Below are 20,562 nucleotides of genomic sequence, written 5' to 3'. Positions count from 1 at the left end.
TTTATGATTGACAGGTGGCGTCACGATAACGATTACAGTCACATGGTATCTCCTTGACGTATCTCCATTGACGGATGACAGACATAGAGAAGGAGCAGGGAGATAGATGAAGCCTAGCTGCTAGCAGGTAAGGATGCCCTTATTCGTCCTTACATTGACATATTTCTGTGTTAGTCACAGGTTGCCTATCTGTTAGCAGGTAAGGATGCCCTTATTCGTCTTTACATTGACATAATTCTGTGTTTTATTCTCGAAAGATAGGAGAGTGGTCCCGTCAGTTGTGTTCAACAAAATACTGCTGTCCAATAGCTTAGATGAGTTCCATAAAACAGAACGTGTCCAATCAGCAACTGCCTCCATGGTGTCACACAAGTGTTTGAATAATTATATTTATGACGACATTTCGCGAACACCTGGTGTCATCACTGATTTTCAGTGGTCCATTCCTATCATTTCCTTTATGCCAAGTTGTAACTGTTTCGACAGAAAATCTAGGCTGGTTATTCTCTTGCATTGACAATTCATAGTTCCATATATTTATGCACAGGGATAATGGCGAAGTTAACTGTATTTTAGTTGTGACGATGAACAAAGTTGAAATAAACAAGATGGCGGGCGTGATGTGGGTGGCTTGGGACAGGTCCAATTTAGCCCCGCGTCCCGTCAAATATACGATCTTGATAAGAAGGCACATGACAGCCTATCTCTCACCTGTTCTGACGTATACAAGAGCCCCCAGAAGCAAATGTAGGTAGCTAGACGCTGATGTCACAAGATAACAGATAACTTGATCACGCTCAGACCGCTATCAGTGGTACAAGGGGCAAATGCAAGTTATACGTATGTTTGTTTGCTGTTTAACGCCGCACTCAGCAATATCCAAGCTATCTGGCGGCGGTCTGTAAATAACCGAGTATGAACCAAACAATCCAGTGATTGACATCATGAGCATCGATCCACGCAATTGGGATCGATGACATGCATCAACCAAGTCAGCCAGCCTGACCACCCGATCCCTTTAGTCGCATCTTACATCAAGCATAGTCGCCTTTTACGGCAAGCATTGGTTGCTGAAGACTTAGCCTACCCCGGAATCTACACGGATCATTCAACCAGAAACAGATATCACTGCATGTAACAATACATTATAAAAATGGCTATAGATCGCCAGCAGATGATTTTGGTAAATACTCGCGTCTGGACCAGACAATCCAGTGATTGACATCATGAGCATCGATCCATGCAATTGGGATATGATGACATGCATCAACCAAGACAGCGAGCCTGACCACTCGATCCTGTTAGCCACCTCTTATTTACGAGAAGCATAGTCGCCTTTTACGGCAATCCTTCCTGGATGAAAGTGTTTTAACTTTTTCTTTTCAGAAATGTCGGGGAAGCATCCTGAGAGGGCGACAGAACCTGAACATCATCACAGGGACAGTGAGTCGTGTGAGAGACAGGATGGAGTTGAAGACGTGGAACATATCAACGTGAGACTTCCCGGATTGATGGATACCCTGAACCTGGAAGAGAGCATCGGTCTTCCCACAAGGGCAGATGGTGGTCATGACACTGCTCAAGGAACACATGGTGATGAGACAATGGACAATCCATCATCATCTGACGTAGTGCTACAGAAGACTGGCCATGACGATGATGTTAGTGTCGTTCCTCAAGGAACACATGGTGATGAGACTTTCACAATGGACAACCCAGCATCATCAGACGTAGTGCTACAGCAGACTGGCCATGACGATGATGTTAGTGTCGTTCCTCAAGGAACACAGGGTGATGAGACTTTCACAATGGACAATCCGGCATCATCAGACGTTGTGGTTCCTCAAGGTACACATGGTGGAGAGACTTTCTCTATGGACATGGTAGCAGCAACAGAAGTAGTGGAGCGTCAGGCCCGGTCTGGGAATAGTGCCATGGCTGTTTCCGAGAGAAGAGTGAGGCAGGCAGTGTCAACCAGAATCACTGCAGGTGAGTAGAATGTTAATATGTATAAACCTGATATCACAAGCAAAATACGACCTTCAATCACTACTCATGATCAAATATCGACATAAATTATCAGTATTATACACTTTAAATCAGGCAACAAGCCACGATAAGCCCCATAGGACTCAATAACTCTTTTTACTCTCATTCCAGGTCCTGACTTGAGGGGAACCTTCGGAAAGGATTCCTCCTATGTCATTCTGTCTCTAGGAGGTCAGAATGCAGGAATAATGAAGTCAGGTAATAATGCAGAAAACATTGTCCTGTTATCGAGCAAAACCATATTCAAGTGATATTTAGTTGTTACTGTAAGGCAGAAAATCACTGCTTCCTGATTGGTTCAACAGGCAGCGTGCTGATTGGTGCATTCAAGTGCCTGGCCTGCAAAACGACCCGACTCTGGTGTTTCTTTTTCCTAGGAAATGTTTTTTTCCATGGGAGAGAAAGCACAACTCGGGTCGCGTGCTGTCTTCTGATTGGTTGGTGCTGTCTTTTGATTAGTCGAAAACCCAAGTCTCTGATTGGTCAGGTTTCGATCCTGTTTTGGGGAAGGGTTGTCTATAAATCAGACGTTCAGTCACCATCATGACGGACAAGCAGAGTACAGCCTATCGTTTGGAGAGGAAAGAGCGTTCCCATAGAACTGCCGTCTTTATTTGACAGGGTGATCGATGACTTCTATCAACAGATGTCAGGCCAGAAGGGAGATCGTATTGGTCTAGGTATTGACCATCCTGCTTTGAACACTCCCATACGGATTCCCTTTCATCGCTTTGAAGATCTCCATGGGTTAGATATCTTACATGCCGTGGAAAAAGTCCAACAGTCCAACAAAGCCCTGAACATCTATGCCACCATGGTTGTGACTTTAGTACACGTAGCAGATCCCGACAGGCTAGGATCTGGCAGTGGTGGCCATCGACTGAAAAATGTGGTTGGGCTTGAATTGTTTTTAGAACGCAAAGGGGCATTGTACGGATCAAGAATGAAGATCAATCCTGTTTGGCATGGGTCCTTGTGGTGGCACAGCATTATGCCCAGAAGTCCAACCCTCCGACCCAAGAATGGGACACCCAGAAAAAGAGACTGACGAGAAAGGGTCGACGAACCGACGTTCAAGGCAAACAGGGACAGAAATTATTTCGGAGCCTTGGCATTCCAGAAGGTCCCTGTCTGGGCCTGGACGACCTAGCACGCGTGGGACGCGCCTAGGCCCACATTAATTATCAACTGAAAGTCTACAGTCAAGAGGTGGACAACAGACTGATGTACAAGTGTGATGAGGCTCCACCCAACGCCACCATGCTGCATTTATTCAATCATGATCACCATTAAAATGTGATCACTTTCATGACAGTCTTTTATGCATCTAGCCATTACTGCGAATGCTGCGACCACCGTTACGACCATTCTAAAAAACATACCTGCACTCAGCAGTATCGTTGCCACCGCTGCCCCATCTCAAGCTATTGTGGACCAAAGGAAGAGCACGGGATCCCTCGCTTGACATGTCACCGCTGGTTCCCAAATCAACACTGTTACACCCAACATCTCCAGTCACTGTCAGAGGGAAAACCCAGCGCTTGTCAATCGATTCACAGGTGCCCGACCTGTTATCAGATGGTCCGCGTCTTGGAGACCCCCATGGCTCATCACGAGTGCTCAGATAAAGAACGATACCCGATACCCTCACCATTCTTCCACCTCAAGACTACCAATCCAAGAGAAACGATTCCCAGGCCTATATGCACTGGTTAACTTATCTCATGGAGACAGACCCCGATCTGCACCTCCAGCACACCAGGAATGGAGGTGAAAAAGAGTTCACGTGTGGATGGCTACGATCAAGCATCAGGCACCATCCATGAATTCCTGGGGTGTTTCTGGCATGGGTGTCAAGCAGTCACAAGAACGAGCGTGGAGAACCTCATCCCATCCTGGGCACGTCGATGGGAGCACGTTATACCGACACCCACTACCGCCTGAGTCTCTTGAACCAACACCCTGAGGTGAAACGGGTCGTCACCCTTTTGTGCACGAGTTTCAAAAAATGCAACAGGGGGACTCCGCTTTGCGTGCTTTCTTGCAGGGACCCCACTGTATCCACATACCTGAACCGCTGAACCCTCATGACGCTTTCTATGGAAGATGCACCAATGCCACTCGATTATGCTATGAAGCCCAAGAAGGTGAAACCATCAAGTATATTGATATCTGTTCACTTTATGCTTACATTTGCAAGACTGGAGCGTTTCCCACGGGACACCCGACCCTTCTCCAGCAACCGCCTGTAGACACGTTGTTGAGCTGAAAGGACTTATCCAATGTCGTGTCCTATCTCCAAAACGACTCTACCATCCGCTACTGCCTTACAGATCGGGTGGTAAACTGCTCTGTCCTTTGTGCCGCACGTGTGCTGATACCCGATCAGATTCACCCTGCAAGCACACGGACGAAGAGAGGTCTTGGGTGGGCACGTACGCCACCGTAGAACTCCATGAAGCCGTTAAGAAGTATGGTTACAAGGTGCTTCAGTTCTCTGACGTTTGGCATTTTGTCACCTTTGCACAGCATGACCCCGACACCCAGCAAGAAGTACTCTTTGACACTTATATCGACCGTCATTTCAAGGAGAAGCTCAAAGCCAGCATTACCCCGAGGGATGTACCGATCACGACGTTTACATCCAGGAGATCTATGACAAAGAAGGCATTCGGTTGGACAAGGACCGCACCGAGAAGAACCCAGGACTTCGCACTATTGCCAAGCTCTTTCTTAATTCACTCTGGGGCAAGTTCGGACAGTGGTTAGACTATAGTCAGAACGTCTACATGAACGATCCTGCGCAGTACTTTGCCTTGTGGAGGGATGAACGAAATACCATCGAGGATGTCACCGTCGTCAACGAACACATGGTGGAAGTGACCTATACCCACAAGGAAGAATTCCAAACCCCTCATTCTCATTTCAATGTCACCATAGCTGCCCGGGTCACCGCCAAAGCACGTCTCAAGCTGTACGAGACCCTCGCCCTGGTGGGTTGCCGGGTCTTGTACTTTGACACAGACAGTGTAATTTACATCCACGACACGAATCCAGACCTAGGCCATTCGTTGGATGAGTTTCCAGACGAACTGGACGGAAACACCATCAGGACGTTTGTGTCAGGATGCTCCAAAAACTATGGCTATGAGTTAAAGAACCCCAGATCCGATGGAACGCGCACGACATGCAAAGTGCGAGGGTTCACCTTGAATTACAGAAACCAACAACACCTCAACTTTGACATCATGAAAGGACTGATATGTGGACAATGGCCTGGGAAGGAGGGGGAGAAAATCAGCTTGGATTACCCTCATCACATCATTCGTAAAGGACCTCGGCATGGTAACTCTCTTGTAACCCGGCCCACCCGAAAAGACTACCGCACCGTTTACGACAAGCGACGCCTCGTCTACGATGAAACCACAGGGCTGCCTGTAGACACGCTCCCCTTTGGGTACAGAGACGACTAGATCATTTTTTATTTCATACCATTGGGGTGTCACAATGGATCGAAAGTGAATCGACACCTACAGAAAAAAACGGATCGAAATCTGACCAATCAGAAGCCCGGTTTTTCGACCAATCAGAGACCGCCTTTGCCCTGGGCGGACCTCTGATTGGTCGAAACGAGTTTGTGCTTTCTCTCTCATGCTACAAGCCTGACCCTATGGAAACGAAACACAAGGATTGGTCAAGTTTGGAAAAATTGAGGCTCAGACCAGGCACCGGAACGGACCAATCAGGAAGTAGGGTGTCAGTGTCTTAAAACTGACAGACGCTTCCGGTCATCACTTTTCACTGAACGGTCCAAGCAACAACATCGTCCCTCTAATTGATGTTCCTCACGTTGTGTCGGCTCTTGGCGTTTTATCTTTGGAGAGAGTACCATCAAGTGTTGACTCACATCCGTGAAGACTTGGGAATAAACAAAGAACAGAAAATCCGGACAACATCATGTCGAAACTTGGAGTGGAGATGGGAATGGTGAAATGACTGCTCAATTGTAGGGTGAAGTGTACAACGTGATTTGTGCAAAGATAAAGGCCGACGACGTGTACGCCAAGTTACTTTTCGAAGGCCGACGAAGTGATGTGCGACATGATACGTTCGAAGATGAGGAAACTGACTGAACCCAAGAAAGTAGCACCAGCAGCAGCATCAACCACAGCAGCAACCACAGCTAAGACGGTCTATGAATGCCATGCCATCATCCCGAGATGTCCCCGATACCGAGGGGGTGTCTAAAAAGGCGAGAGAAAAAGCGAGAAAACGCACACTCTTTATGGAGGACACACTCTTTATGGACGACACATGGCGACTCAGTAACTATCTGGAGGGACCTTTTCCTTCTTACACCTTGTGTCATCCTTCTCATCCTAACTATGATTCATCTCAAGAACGTCTGGGGTCTTGTCAAACGTGGCCTAAACAGATGACCCAGACCCCTTATGACATGGCCATGGCTGGTTATTTCTATCAAGGACGATGTGACCGTGTTATCTGTTATTGCTGCGGTGTGACACTCTGCCTGGAAAGAACATCTGAAGCACGCCAAAGTCCCCTGCGAATACTTGTGTGTGTTTTGTCCTGATGGAGAAGTGAACGAAAAATATAGACGTTTGGTGTCCGAAGAAGCATGGAAGAGAAGACTCGAGTGTCTTGTTCACCCCTAGTGACAAAGTTTCTTTTTCTTCCAAAGTTTACAGACGTTCATACCCTCGTGGTCACCCTAATGTTCACAAAAATCACAGAGACGCCCCTAATCCTGTGACTTTTGTTTTGTTGTGTTGGTTCATGTGAGCGGGGGATTAAACAGTTGAACAAACATAGCCTTATGGTTTTTATTAGGATGAAGAAAAAACAAAACAGGATTGAAATGCACACGCAAGAAAAAAGCCGGATTGAAATCTGACCAATCTGAAGCCTGGGTTTTTGATCAATCAGAGGCCGCGCTCGGGGCGTGCTGGGCTCTGATTGGTCGAACCGGGGTTGTGCTTTCTCTCCCATGGTAAAATCCATTTCCTAAGGAAAAGAAACACAGGGGTCGGTCCGTTTTGGAAAACCGAGACTCAGACCAGGCACCTGAACAAACCAATCGGGGGCGCTGCAGTAATCGTCAGGAAGCAGGGTGCCAGTCCCTTTCCTATAAAACAAGAGCGAAGCCACTCATACTGCATTCTAAGAAATCAACCATGTCGTCTCGATACAGCTGCATGAAGAGTCAGACCGACGGTCACAGTTACCTGTACTGCCCTGAAGTGACATGTACAGTGATGTGCCACACTCATGGTCACCGCCACTATGTCTGTCCGAAGATAAGCAGTCAAGATAAGCAGAAGACATCCTCGGGCCCATGTTACAACTGTCAAGTCGTGGGTCATTTCCCTGCAGATTTTCCAGAACTCAGTCAAAAGAAAATTCCCCTTGGCCCATGTTACAACTGCCAAGTCGTGGGTCATTTTGCTGCAGATTGCTCAGAACCCAGTCGAAAGAAAACTTCAGCAGCGCCGTCCATGTCGACACCAGTGACACCAGTGACACAAGTGACTCAAGTGACACAAGTGGTTCATCTCATAGAAGCCATGCATATCGATGTCTGTACCCTATGCATCTCACAACTCCGTGCGGGCATCACACCACGTCTAGGGAAAAGAAAACGGGACAGAAGCCCCTCAAGAAAACACTCTTCAAAGCGCCGACGACGTCATCTGTCCGAGGAAGAGGAGGAAGAAGATAGTTCATCTCAGCAAAGTGACTAACGCATAGGACATGCTGCTCCACTTTTTTTCCAGTTTCCAGTTTTTCCAGTGTTCCAGTGTTCCTACAGTTACCTGCCGTTTCCTGTGTCCAGTTTGTTTTCCAACGGCCCTTTTCAGGGCCACCCATCTCTCCCGAAAGAACGCTTTCATCCATGGCCTTAACGACCCTCAAACCAAAACAAAGAACCCACCACCACCACCACCACCCCCCTCCACCATCACCACCTCCACCCACACAAGGCATTGTATTTGTGAAAGATCAGCATGAAATTGGTTTCGGTTTGGTTTTTGGGGTACATGTCAGGCAATACTTGCATAGGATTGCCAAAGCACAGTGCATTATATCACATAACCAGAATGTATTCACATCTGACTGTAACCACTAATTTAACTCACGGCTTTTCAAGTAGGAATAGTTAGATAGTTAGTTTCCTTATAATCAGCAAAATGTCCTGTTTAGCAGCTACGAGAGTTATTACGTATATTAAGAAACAGAAACTAATTGTTATTTGGCTCTGGTTTGTAAAGGACTGTGTTTACTATTTGATGTTTGATAATATATATATATATATATATATACATTTGATATATCATGTTCTGAATGTTGGTTTCAAATTAACATATATCATTTTTTGTTTTGTAGATTTATTAAAGATCAAAATTAAACGAGTGAAAGACGTCTTTGTCAAAACTGCCATCTACAAGAGAGTGAAGGAGAAGCTGGAGAAATATGGCCACGTGACAATAAGTGGTGCTTCTGGTGAAGGGAAAACTGCCACAGCTTTATTGGTAGGAGCAGATTTCAGAAAACAGGGATATCAACTGGTATTTGTTGATGATGTGGACACGTTCAAGCTTGACAACTGTGAACTGTGTGGAAAGAAAGTATGTCTGATACTGGATGATATATTTGGAACAGTTGGCTTATCAACTGATGTGCCACATCTAAGGTCCATTTTACAAAATCTGGAACATTATTTAGAAGATATCCAATATAACAAGGCAGAACAACAGGAAACACGCCAATACACGAAATCAATGATTCGTGTCATCTTCACCACCAAATCATATAACCTAGAATGTGGAATCGCAAAGCTGGAAGGCCAAGAATTCTATTTCTTCTCAGGACCGTCACTTCTTGATTTGACAAAAATGAAATCATGTCATTACAGTCATGAGGAGAGAAAGAGAATACTTCAGAAACATCTACAATACCATAATGTCAAATTGGAGCTGGACATCGATACAATATGTGACACAACAGAGTCTATGTTTGGGTTCCCTTTAACATGTAAACTGTTTTGTAAATTTCTAAGTTTTCAAAAAGAACCTGCACAGTTCTTCAGAGAACCTTTGTTTTATCTACGGAGAGAACTTGATATGATTATGGAACGTAGGGATGACCAGTCAGCTGCGCTAATCCTGATGCTGCTGTGTAAAGATAATGTGAACTTGAGCCAGGTGGAAATGGAATCTGAAAATATTATTTTAGAAGCTTACTTGCAGGCTGTCAAAAGTGTGGTGACAATTACGACACGGACTGCAGTCGCCAAAGCTGCCAGATGCTACAGGGGTACATTTCTCACAGCGGGAGACATCATTGGTTTTTCCCATCCTACAATCTATGACGCCTGTGCGTGTGCCTTATTTAATATGAATCCGTCGTTTGTCCTGAAACACTGCAGTATAAGATTCCTCTATGAGCGTGTACAGGCTCAGGAAGTCGAGTCCACCACAATAGATGATCACCTGCACATCATTTACCTGTCAAATGTTTACAATGACGCAATTGCCTCCAGACTGGCCGAGGCTATTGGCAAAGGCAACTACAGTAAGTCTATTACACATCCTATCTTGAAGAGAGAACAAATAGTTGACAAAGTGTTCCAAAAGCTGAAACTGAGAAAACCAAATACATTGGAACGTTGGCTAAATACAGAAGACAATAAACGTCTCCGAGTGTTACATGCAAAGGAAGAAGAGAAGCACTTGCTGTACTGGGCAGTTCAAGCACACAGTCTGTACTTGGTTGAGAGAATCATTGAAGTTGGATACCAATTTTCAGAGGAAGAGATCATCGAGGCCTTTGAGGCCTGTGCTTCGTGTGGGAACGAATCAGTGTTGTTGTTTTTATCATCTAAATACAGGACGTTGTTTCATCAAAATATGCTCAACAAAGCTCTAGTAATTGCCACAGAACATAATTATAAGGGGGTTGTATCAGCCTTACTTGAACTAGGAGCTGATGTCTTTAAATCAACAAATCATGATGAAGACAATGTCTTTCAAATCGCAATGAGAAAAGGGTACCGTTTGCTTGGGAGAGAAGTTTTTGGCTTCCTTACCAAAGAATTACGCATCACAGAACTGCCTGGAGACTTCGACTTTCAGAGAGCGGCTGATGCAGCTTTGCGACAAGCCTGTACAGCAGGAGATGAACGACTTGCGAAATTCTTCCTGCCGGTTTCTGATATAAATACAAGAGATTCTACAGGCCGAACACTGATCATGGATGCAAGTTCAAACGGGAACGATGTCGTTTTCAATCTGCTTATGTCACATGAACCCGATCTCACACTGGCAGATGACTACAATAACAATGTTCTTCATTCGGCATGTTTCGGTGGAAAACGGTTGATTGTAGAACGTCTACTGCCCTTATTTGACATTAATTGTCGCGGACGAGAGGGTTTGACAGGAGTTATGATGGCAGCTCTCAATGGAAGGAAGGATACTTTTGAAATGCTTGTGTCAAAGGGAGCTGATCTCACACTGACAGATGACGACAATAACAATGTTCTCCATGCGGCATGTTTGGGTGGAAATAGGTTCATTGTAGAACGTCTGCTGCCATTATTTGACATCAATTGTCGGGGACGAGAGGGTGTGACAGGAGTAATGATAGCAGCTTTCTGTGGAAAGAAGGATACTTTTGAAATGCTTGTGTCAAAGGGAGCTGATCTCGCCCTGACAATTGGCTTTAATAACAATGTACTTCATCTGGCATGTGAGGTTGGGAATAGGTTCATTGTAGAACGTCTACTGCCATTTTTTGACTTTAATTGTCGGGGACGAGAGGGTTTGACAGGAGTAATGATAGCAGCTCTCTATGGAAAGAAGGATACTTTTGAAATGCTTGTGGCAAAGGGAGCTGACCTCACACTGACAAATGACTTCAATAACAATGTACTTCATCTGGCATGTCAGGGTGGAAATAGGTTCATTGTAGAACGTCTACTGCCATTATTTGACATCAATTGTCGGGGACATCATGGTTGGACAGGAGTAATGAGGGCATCTCTCTATGGACAGAAGGATACTTTTGAAATGCTCGTGTCAAAGGGAGCTGATCTCGCACTGACAGATGACTACAATAACAATGTACTTCACCTGGCATGTCAGGTTGGAAATAGGTTGATTGTAGAGCGTCTGCTGCTGTTATTTGACATTAATTGTCGGGGACGAGAGGGTTTGACAGGAGTAATGATAGCAGCTCTCTGTGGAAAAAAAGATACTTTTGAAATGCTTGTGTCAAAGGGAGCTGATCTCACACTGACAAATGACTACAATAACAATGTACTTCATCTGGCATGTCAGGGTGGAAATAGGTTCATTGTAGAACGTCTGCTGCCATTTATTGACATTAATTGTCGCGGACAAGAAGGTTTGACAGGAGTAATGATATCAGCTCTCTGTGGAAAGAAGGATACTTTTGAAATGCTTGTGTCAAAGGGAGCTGATCTCACACTGACAAATGACGTCAATAACAATGTACTTCATCTGGCATGTCAGGGTGGAAATAGGTTCATTGTAGAACGTCTGCTGCCATTTATTGACATTAATTGTCGCGGACGAGAAGGTTTGACAGGAATAATGATAGCAGCTCTCTGTGAAAAGAAGGATACTTTTGAAATGGTTGTGTCAAGGGGAGCTGATCTCACACTGACAAATGACTACAATAGCAATGTACTTCATCTGGCATGTCAGGGTGGAAATAGGTTCATTGTAGAACGTCTACTGCCATTTATTGACATCAATTGTCGGGGACGAGAGGGTTTGACAGGAGTAATGATAGCAGCTTTCTGTGGAAAGAAGGATACTTTTGAAATGCTTGTGTCAAAGGGAGCTGATCTCGCCCTGACAATTGGCTTTAATAACAATGTACTTCATCTGGCATGTGAGGTTGGGAATAGGTTCATTGTAGAACGTCTACTGCCATTTTTTTGCATTAATTGTCGGGGACGAGAGGGTTTGACAGGAGTAATGATAGCAGCTCTCAATGGAAAGAAGGATACTTTTGAAATGCTTGTGGCAAAGGGAGCTGACCTCACACTGACAAATGACTTCAATAACAATGTACTTCATCTGGTATGTCAGGGTGGAAATAGGTTCATTGTAGAACGTCTGCTGCAATTATTTGACTTTAATTGTCGGGGACAACATGGTTGGACAGGAGTAATGATAGCAGCTTTCTGTGGAAAGAAGGATACTTTTGAAATGCTGATGTCAAAGGGAGCTGATCTCACACTGACAGATGATAACAATAGCAATGTTCTTCATCTGGCATGTCAGGGTGGAAATAGGTTCATTGTAGAACGTCTACTGCCATTATTTGACATCAATTGTCGACGACGAGAGGGTTTGACAGGAGTAATGATAGCAGCTCTCTATGGAAAGAAGGATACTTTTGAAATGCTCGTGTCAAAGGAAGCTGATCTCACACTGACAGATGACTACAATAACAATGTTCTTCATCTGGCATGTCAGGGTGGAAATAGGTTCATTGTAGAACGTCTACTGCCGTTATTTGACATTAATTGTCGGGGACGAGAGGGTTCGACAGGAGTATTGAGAGCAGCTCTCTATGGAAAGAAGGATACTTTTGAAATGCTTGTTTCAAAGGGAGCTGATCTCACACTGACAACTGACAACAATAACAATGTTCTTCATCTGGCATGTCAGGGTGGAAATAGGTCGATTGTAGAACGTCTACTGCCGTTATTTGACATTAATTGTCGGGGAAATGAGGGTTTGACAGGAGTAATGAGGGCAGCTTTCTGTGGAAAAAGGGATTCTTTTGAAATGCTGATGTCAAAGGGAGCTGATCTCACACTGACAGATGATTACAATAGCAATGTACTTCATCTGGCATGTCAGGGTGGAAATAGGTTCATTGTAGAACGTCTGCTGCCATTATTTGACATTAATTGTCGGGGACGAGAGGGTTTGACAGGAGTAATGATGGCAGCTCTCTATGGAAAGAAAGATACTTTTGAAATGCTGATGTCAAAGGGAGCTGATCTCACACTGACAGATGACAACAATAACAATGTACTTCATCTGGCATGTCAGGGTGGAAATAGGTTCATTCTAGAACGCCTACTGCCGTTATTTGACATTAATTGTCGGAGAAATGAGGGTTGGACAGGAGTAATGATGGCCGTTCTCTGTGGAAAGAAGGATACTTTTGAAATGCTTGTGTCAGCGGGAGCTGATCTCACACTAACAGATGACTTCAATAACAATGTACTTCTTCTGGCATGTGAGGGAGGAAATAGGTTCATTGTAGAACGTCTACTGTCATTATTTGACATAAATTGTCAGGGACAACATTGTTTCACAGGAGCAATGAGGGCAGCTTTCTTTGGAAAAAGGGATTCTTTTGAAATGCTGATGTCAAAGGGAGCTGATCTCACACTGACAGATGACTACAATAACAATGTACTTCATCTGGCATGTCAAGGTGGAAATAGGTTCATACTACAACGTCTACTGCCGTTATTTGACATTAATTGTCGGGGAAATGAGGGTTGGACAGGAGTAATGATGGCCGTTCTCTGTGGAAAGAAGGATACTTTTGAAATGCTTGTGTCAGCGGGAACTGATCTCACACTGACAGATGACTACAATAACAATGTTCTTCATCTGGCATGTGAGGGAGGAAATAGGTTCATTGTAGAACGTCTGCTGCCATTATTTGACATAAATTGTCGGGGACAACATTGTTTGACAGGAGTAATGATAGCAGCTCTCTATGGAAAGAAGGATACTTTTGAAATGCTTGTGTCAAAGGGAGCTGATCTCACACTGACAGATGAATACAATAACAATGTTCTACATCTGGCATGTCAGGGTGGAAATATGTCCATTGTAGAAAGTCTACTGCCATAATTTGACATTAATTGGCAGGGACGACATGGTGGGACAGGAGTAATAATGGCCGAGGGAGGAAATAGGTTCATTGTAGAACGTCTGCTGCCATTATTTGACATAAATTGTCGGGGACAACATTGTTTGACAGGAGTAATGATAGCAGCTCTCTATGGAAAGAAAGATACTTTTGAAATGCTTGCGTCAAAGGGAGCTGACCTCACACTGGCAAATGACTACAATAACAATGTTCTTCATCTGGCATGTCAAGGTGGAAATAGGTTCATTGTAGAGCTTCTCCTGCCATTTTTTGACATTAATTGTCGGGGAGTATACGGTTGTACACCATTCATGAGGGCAGCTTGGTCTGGAAAGAATGATGTTTTGTTTCGTATTCTGAGAAGTGGGGGAAACCGATTATTAGTTGGTGATAATAATCACACGGTGCTACACGCAGCGAGTAAAGGTGGGAACATGACAATTGTTGAAGATGTCATTGATCTCTTTGACATTAACACAAGAGGAGTACATGGATGCACCCCACTCTTGGAGGCAGCTAGAGGAGGACACATGGCTGTCGTTGACTTCCTTGTGTCCCGCAAAGCTGACGTCAAAATGGTGGATAATTCGGGAAATAGTCTGCTACATGCGGCTTGTTTTTATGTCCATCTTGGTATGGTGAAACATGTGTGTCCATGGTATAATATTGACGACAGAAACCTACATGGGTGGACACCTGCAATGGTAGCAGCTGTGTTTGGTAAACAGTCAGTGTTTGACTACCTGAAACAAAAAGGTGCAGATCTGACACTGGTTGATAAAACGGGAGATGGTGTGTTCACTCTCGCCCTTCAGGGAGGATGTCGCCAAATCATAGAACAATTATCTCCAGATGGACAACATGTGAAGAAGCCCTCTCCATGGAATGAACTGATGAGATCCATAGTGACGGGTTTGATGTACCGTCTGAAGATTTACGATGAAAACAGCCCTGACCCGGTTCAGACAGACCAGTTTGGAGACAGTTTACTACATCTTGCCTGTCGGGGAGGCAACAGACAGTGTGTGGAGTATCTGCTCCCATCCTATGACATCAACGTCCGAGGTCGCTATGACTGGATGCCGGCCATGATGGCGGCTGTGTGTGGCCATGATGATGTCTTCCAGTTGCTGGTGTCTCACAAGGCAGATCTCTCTTTGGTCTCAGACACAGGTGAAAATATCCTCAGCCTGGCTCAGCGAGGGAGAAGCGATGTCATTGTCAAATATCTAAGGGATCATTCAGGACAGGGACATTCTCGTTAATTGGAAAGATGAAATAACCTTGAAAAAAGTATGGGCTTTCTTAAAATCTTAAGAATGTTAATGAATGATCATTCAAGATATTTAGAATCTGATGAGCTATATGCTTACATGCACTGAGACAAAGTGAAAACGCATGATCAGCTTTAACACGGAATCAGAAAATATGTTTGATTATGTGCTCTTGTCCATCTCCAAACACATAAATAGGATTCGAACCCGTACCCATGTTTGATTATCTCATGCCTGAATGCCCAGAACAACTTGTTTCGTTTTTGTCCATTTTGTCAAATAAGTACCAAAATATGTAATATGCGTTTTCACAGCGTCTCAATGTTATGAGTTTTTCATGAGAGTTCACTGCCTGAGTGAACACGAACAAGTCACATTAGTGTTAGTAAATATTATTTTATATCTTGCTGAAAATAACAAACTCATAAGTGTATGGTAGAAGGCACATTGTGCTGCAGTACATGAATACAGCATATTACATGTGTCAAGAATTGACTTTCACTTTGTGTGAGTTCAGTGGAGTAGGAACCTTCATAGAGTGAGGGCCAAACTGTATGATCGTCGGAGCTTGAATTGAACATAGACTCGCATTTTAGTTATTAGATATATATATGGCATGCATTGACCATATTTACTGGTTTCAAAAAAGGCAATATTGAAAAGAATTAATTTCTTATTACTGGGTGTTTATTTCAAGCTAAACACTTTTGGGCAGCTATGTTTATCTATTCTTAGCTTGTTATCATCGTCTTCATACAGAATGTGACATATTATTTACAAATGATAACATGGATCCACTGATCTTCGGTAACTGGCAGAGATGGGGCTCAGTTATACCTGTGATCCGACGTCTGCCTGTCATTTTTCCATCCCTTAATGTTTTCATTCTGGACACGTTATCTAAAGCCCAAGTAGATGGAATTTGTGGACATACATATCAAAGTGTATTTGAAAATCGTAGAAAAATATTTCTCTCACTTACTTAAACCACTGAGATACAAATGTGACGATGTAAAGTTACTCACTGTTATTACGTTATTGTCAGAGATATGACGTATATACATTCATTGTTATTTAGTTATTGTCAGAAACGTGACGTTGTTCATACATTCATTGCTATTGAGTTATTGTCAGAAATGCGACGTTGTACATACATTCATTGCTATTGAGTTATTGTCAGAAATGTGTCGTTGTACATAAATTCATTGCTATTGAGTTATTGTCAGAAATGTGACGTTGTACATACATTCATTGCTATTGAGTTATTGTCAGAAATGTGACGTTGTACATACATTTCTATTCAGTTACAGTTAGAAATATGCAGAACTTATGCAGTTGAAGTGAGAAATATGACTGTGTACATACATTCATTGTCGTTAGTGATTGTCAGACATGTGACGTTGTACATACATTCATTGCTATTGCGTTATTGTCAGACATGTGACGTTGTACATACATTCATTGCTATTGAGTCATTCTCAGAAATGTGACGTTGTACATACATTCATTGCTATTGAGTTATTGTCAGAATAGTGACGTTGTACATACATTCATTGCTATTGAGTTATTGTCAGAAATGTGACGTTGTACATACATTCATTGCTATTGCGTTATTGTCCGAAATGTGACGTAGTACATACATTCATTGCTATTCAATTACAGTTAGAAATATGCAGAACTTATGCACTTGTAGTGAGAAATATGACGGTCTACATACATTTATTGTTGTTAGTGATTGTCAGAAATGTGACGTTCATACATTCATTGTTATTGAGTTATTGTCAGAAATGTGACGTTCATACATTCATTGTTATTGAGTTATTGTCAGAAATGTGACGTTCATACATTCATTGTTATTGAGTTATTGTCAGAAATGTGACGATGTACATACATTTCTATTCAGTTACAGTTAGAAATATGCAGAACTTATGCAGTTGAAGTGAGAAATATGACTGTGTACATACATTCATTGTTGTTAGTGATTGTCAGACATGTGACGTTGTACATACATTCATTGCTATTGAGTTATTGTCAGAAATGTGACGTTGTACATACATTCATTGCTATTGAGTTATTGTCAGAAATGTGACGTTGTACATACATTCATTGCTATTGAGTTATTGTCAGAAATGTGACGTTGTACATACATTCATTGCTATTGAGTTATTGTCAGAATAGTGACGTTGTACATTCATTCATTGCTATTGAGTTATTGTCAGAAATGTGACGTTGTACATACATCATTGCTATTGAGTTATTGCCAGAAATGTGACGTACATACATTCATTGCTATTGCGTTATTGTCCGAAATGTGACGTTGTACATACATTCATTGCTTTTCAATTACAGTTAGAAATATGCAGAACTGATAGAGTTGTAGTGAGAAATATGATGGTGTACATACATTCATTGTTGTTCGTGATTGTCAGAAATGTGACGTTGTACATACATTTATTGCTATTGAGTTATTGTCAGAAATGTGACGTTGTACATACATGCATTGCTATTGAGTTATTGTCAGAAATGTGACGTACATACATTCATTATTATTCATTCAAATTGAGAAATATGGCGGTGTAAATACACTCATTGTTATTCAGTTATTGTCAGAAATGTGACATTGTAAATGCATTCATTGTTGTTAGTGATTGTCAGAAAAGTGACGTTGTACATACATTCATTGATACTTAGTCATTGTCAGAAATATGACGTTGTACACCCATCCAGTGTAATTCAGTTATAGTCAGGAATATCACGTTGTACATACATTCATTTTTGTTCAGTAATTGTCAGAAAAGTGACGTTGTTCATACAAACATTGTTATTTAGTCATTTACAGAAATATGACACTGTAAATACATTCATTGATATTCAGTCATTGGCTGAAATGTGACGTTGTACATTCATTATTATTCAAGTATTGTCAGAAATATGATGCTGTGCCTGCTGAACTCATTGTTATTGAATCATTGTCAGAAATATGACGTTGAACATAGATTCATTGGTATTCAGGTGTAGCCAGAAATATGACGTTGTAAAAGCAATTTTATAGTTAAGTAGTCATTGTCAGAAATATGACGCTGTGCCTGCTGCACTCATTGTTATTGAATCATTGTCAGAAATGTAACGCTGTGCCTGCTGCACTCATTGCTAATCAGTTACAGTCAGAAATATGACGTTTTAAATACATTCATTGTTTTTCAGTTATACTTAGAAATGTGACGTTGTACATACATATTTATTGCTATTTAGTCATTGTCAGAAATGAGACACTGTGCCTGCTGCACTCATTGTTATTCAGTCACAGTTCGACATATGACGTACATACACTCATTGTTATTTGGTTATAGTCAGAAATATGACGTACGTACATTCATTGTTATTCATTTATAGTCAGAAATATGACGTTGTACATATAACATTGTTATTCAGTCATTGTCGGATATGTGACTTTGTACATACATTCATTGTTATTCAGTCATTGTCTGAAATGTGTTTTTGTACATACATTCACTGTTATTCAGTTATAGTCAGAAATATGACGTTGTACATACAACATTGTAATTCAGTCATTGTCTGAAATGTGTTTTTGTACATACATTCACTGTTATTCAGTTATAGTCAGAAATATGACGTTGTACATACAACATTGTTATTCAGTCATTGTCTGAAATGTGTTTTTGTACATACATTCACTGTTATTCAGTTATAGTCAGAAATATGACGTTGTACATACAACATTGTAATTCAGTCATTGTCTGAAATGTGACTTTGTACGTACATTCATTGTTATTCAGTTATAGTCAGAAATATGACGTCGAACATACAACATTGTTATTCAGTCATTGTCTGAAATGTGACGTTGCACATACAACATTGTTATTCAGTCATTGTCTGAAATGTGACTTTGTACATACATTCATTGTTATTCAGTTATAGTCACACGTGTGACGTTGTACATACAACATTGTTATTCAGTCATTGTCTGAAATGTGACGTTGCACATACAACATTGTAATTCAGTCATTGTCTGAAATGTGACTTTGTACATACATTCATTGTAATTCAGTCATTGTCTGAAATGTGACTTTGTACATACATTCATTGTTATTCAGTTATAGTCACAAGTGTGACGTTGTACATATATTCATTGTTATTCAATTCTAGTCAGAAATGTGACATTGTACATATAATTCAGAATTAGTATACGTACAGTACAACATTTCTGTACATGTATATAGTTTACTCATGTTAATATGTGGACTACTTTCATCCATTTCGGTATATTAAAATATTTAATGTTACCTGAAGTGTGTCATGGAGTTTAGTTATCGTCATATACAATGTAGTTTGAAGGTCCATTTATGAGAATCATTTTCATTTATAATGCTGAAGTACAAAACAAGTTCTTTGTATGTCTAAACATTCTGAGACAAATTCATCAGTATTCAGAACGTAACCGTTTATCTTACAATTATTGTCATGGTGTGTGTAGTAAACACAGACGTTGTATTTTGTATTCTTCTTTGAACAATTATTTCAGTATTTCTTTGCCCCTACTGGAATGTAGTGCTGTTTGTGTAATGATGAGATCACCTTTAATGACTTCTAGCTACATTTTCTCACTTGACAGTCTTTGTATTTTGCTGTAAATATAAGATTTAGTGTTTATTGAATATGGTTTTGTTTTACAGAAAATAATTCAACGCATGTAATAGATAATGTCCTTAATGTCATGTTAGTTGATCATGTTGTTATCAATAGCTTTTGGAGAATATTGATTATTGCGATGCTTGTATCCAATTAAAAAACTAATTATATTTCCTTTTTAATTGATCCTTTAAATGGTTATCCCTTTTTAAAATAATGTTGGTATTTAGTCATTGCAAAAATATGTTTCTTCAGACTTATAGATGTACATATGATTACCTCCTAACTGTGAAGATACGCGGTAGAATAGGTCTTCAGCAACCAATGCTTGCCGTAGTAGAAGGCGTATGCTTGTCGTAAGAGGCAACTCGGGTGGTCAGGTGGTTGTTATTCAGTTATAATCAGAAATATGACGTAAATACACTGACTTGGTTGATGCATGTTGATTATTTACAGACCGCCGTCATATAGCTGGAATATTGCTGAGTGCGGCGTAAAACAAACAAACCTCCATCCTTAAACTTTTATATGCTCACTAATAACAAATGCAAGTAACATTGCGTTGCTTATTCAATAAATATATATTTCAAACAATGCACCTCTGCTTATTGACTTGATTTTTATATTATTTTGTAGT

The 20,562-nt window shown here is 41.7% G+C and overlaps 1 protein-coding gene across 1 annotated transcript; it reads left to right on the top strand.

Moving 5' to 3' along the window:
* Nucleotides 1–1,388: 1,388 nt before the first annotated feature.
* LOC139460195 (ankyrin repeat domain-containing protein 17-like) lies at nt 1,389–15,266 on the top strand. The gene is made up of 6 exons (XM_071241707.1): nt 1,389–1,989; nt 2,161–2,247; nt 8,455–10,058; nt 10,569–11,936; nt 12,519–13,954; nt 14,048–15,266. The coding sequence occupies exons 1-6, from the start codon at nt 1,389–1,391 to the stop codon at nt 15,264–15,266; spliced, it is 6,315 nt and encodes a 2,104-aa protein (XP_071097808.1).
* Nucleotides 15,267–20,562: the final 5,296 nt, after the last annotated feature.

This window comes from Haliotis cracherodii, unplaced genomic scaffold (assembly GCF_022045235.1).
Source record: "Haliotis cracherodii isolate W230 unplaced genomic scaffold, xgHalCrac1.p SCAF_14, whole genome shotgun sequence".
Classification (NCBI taxonomy): Eukaryota; Metazoa; Mollusca; class Gastropoda; order Lepetellida; family Haliotidae; genus Haliotis; species Haliotis cracherodii.
The sequence above is the reverse complement of the archived record's forward strand: the minus strand, read 5'-3'. Positions and strand labels throughout refer to the sequence as shown.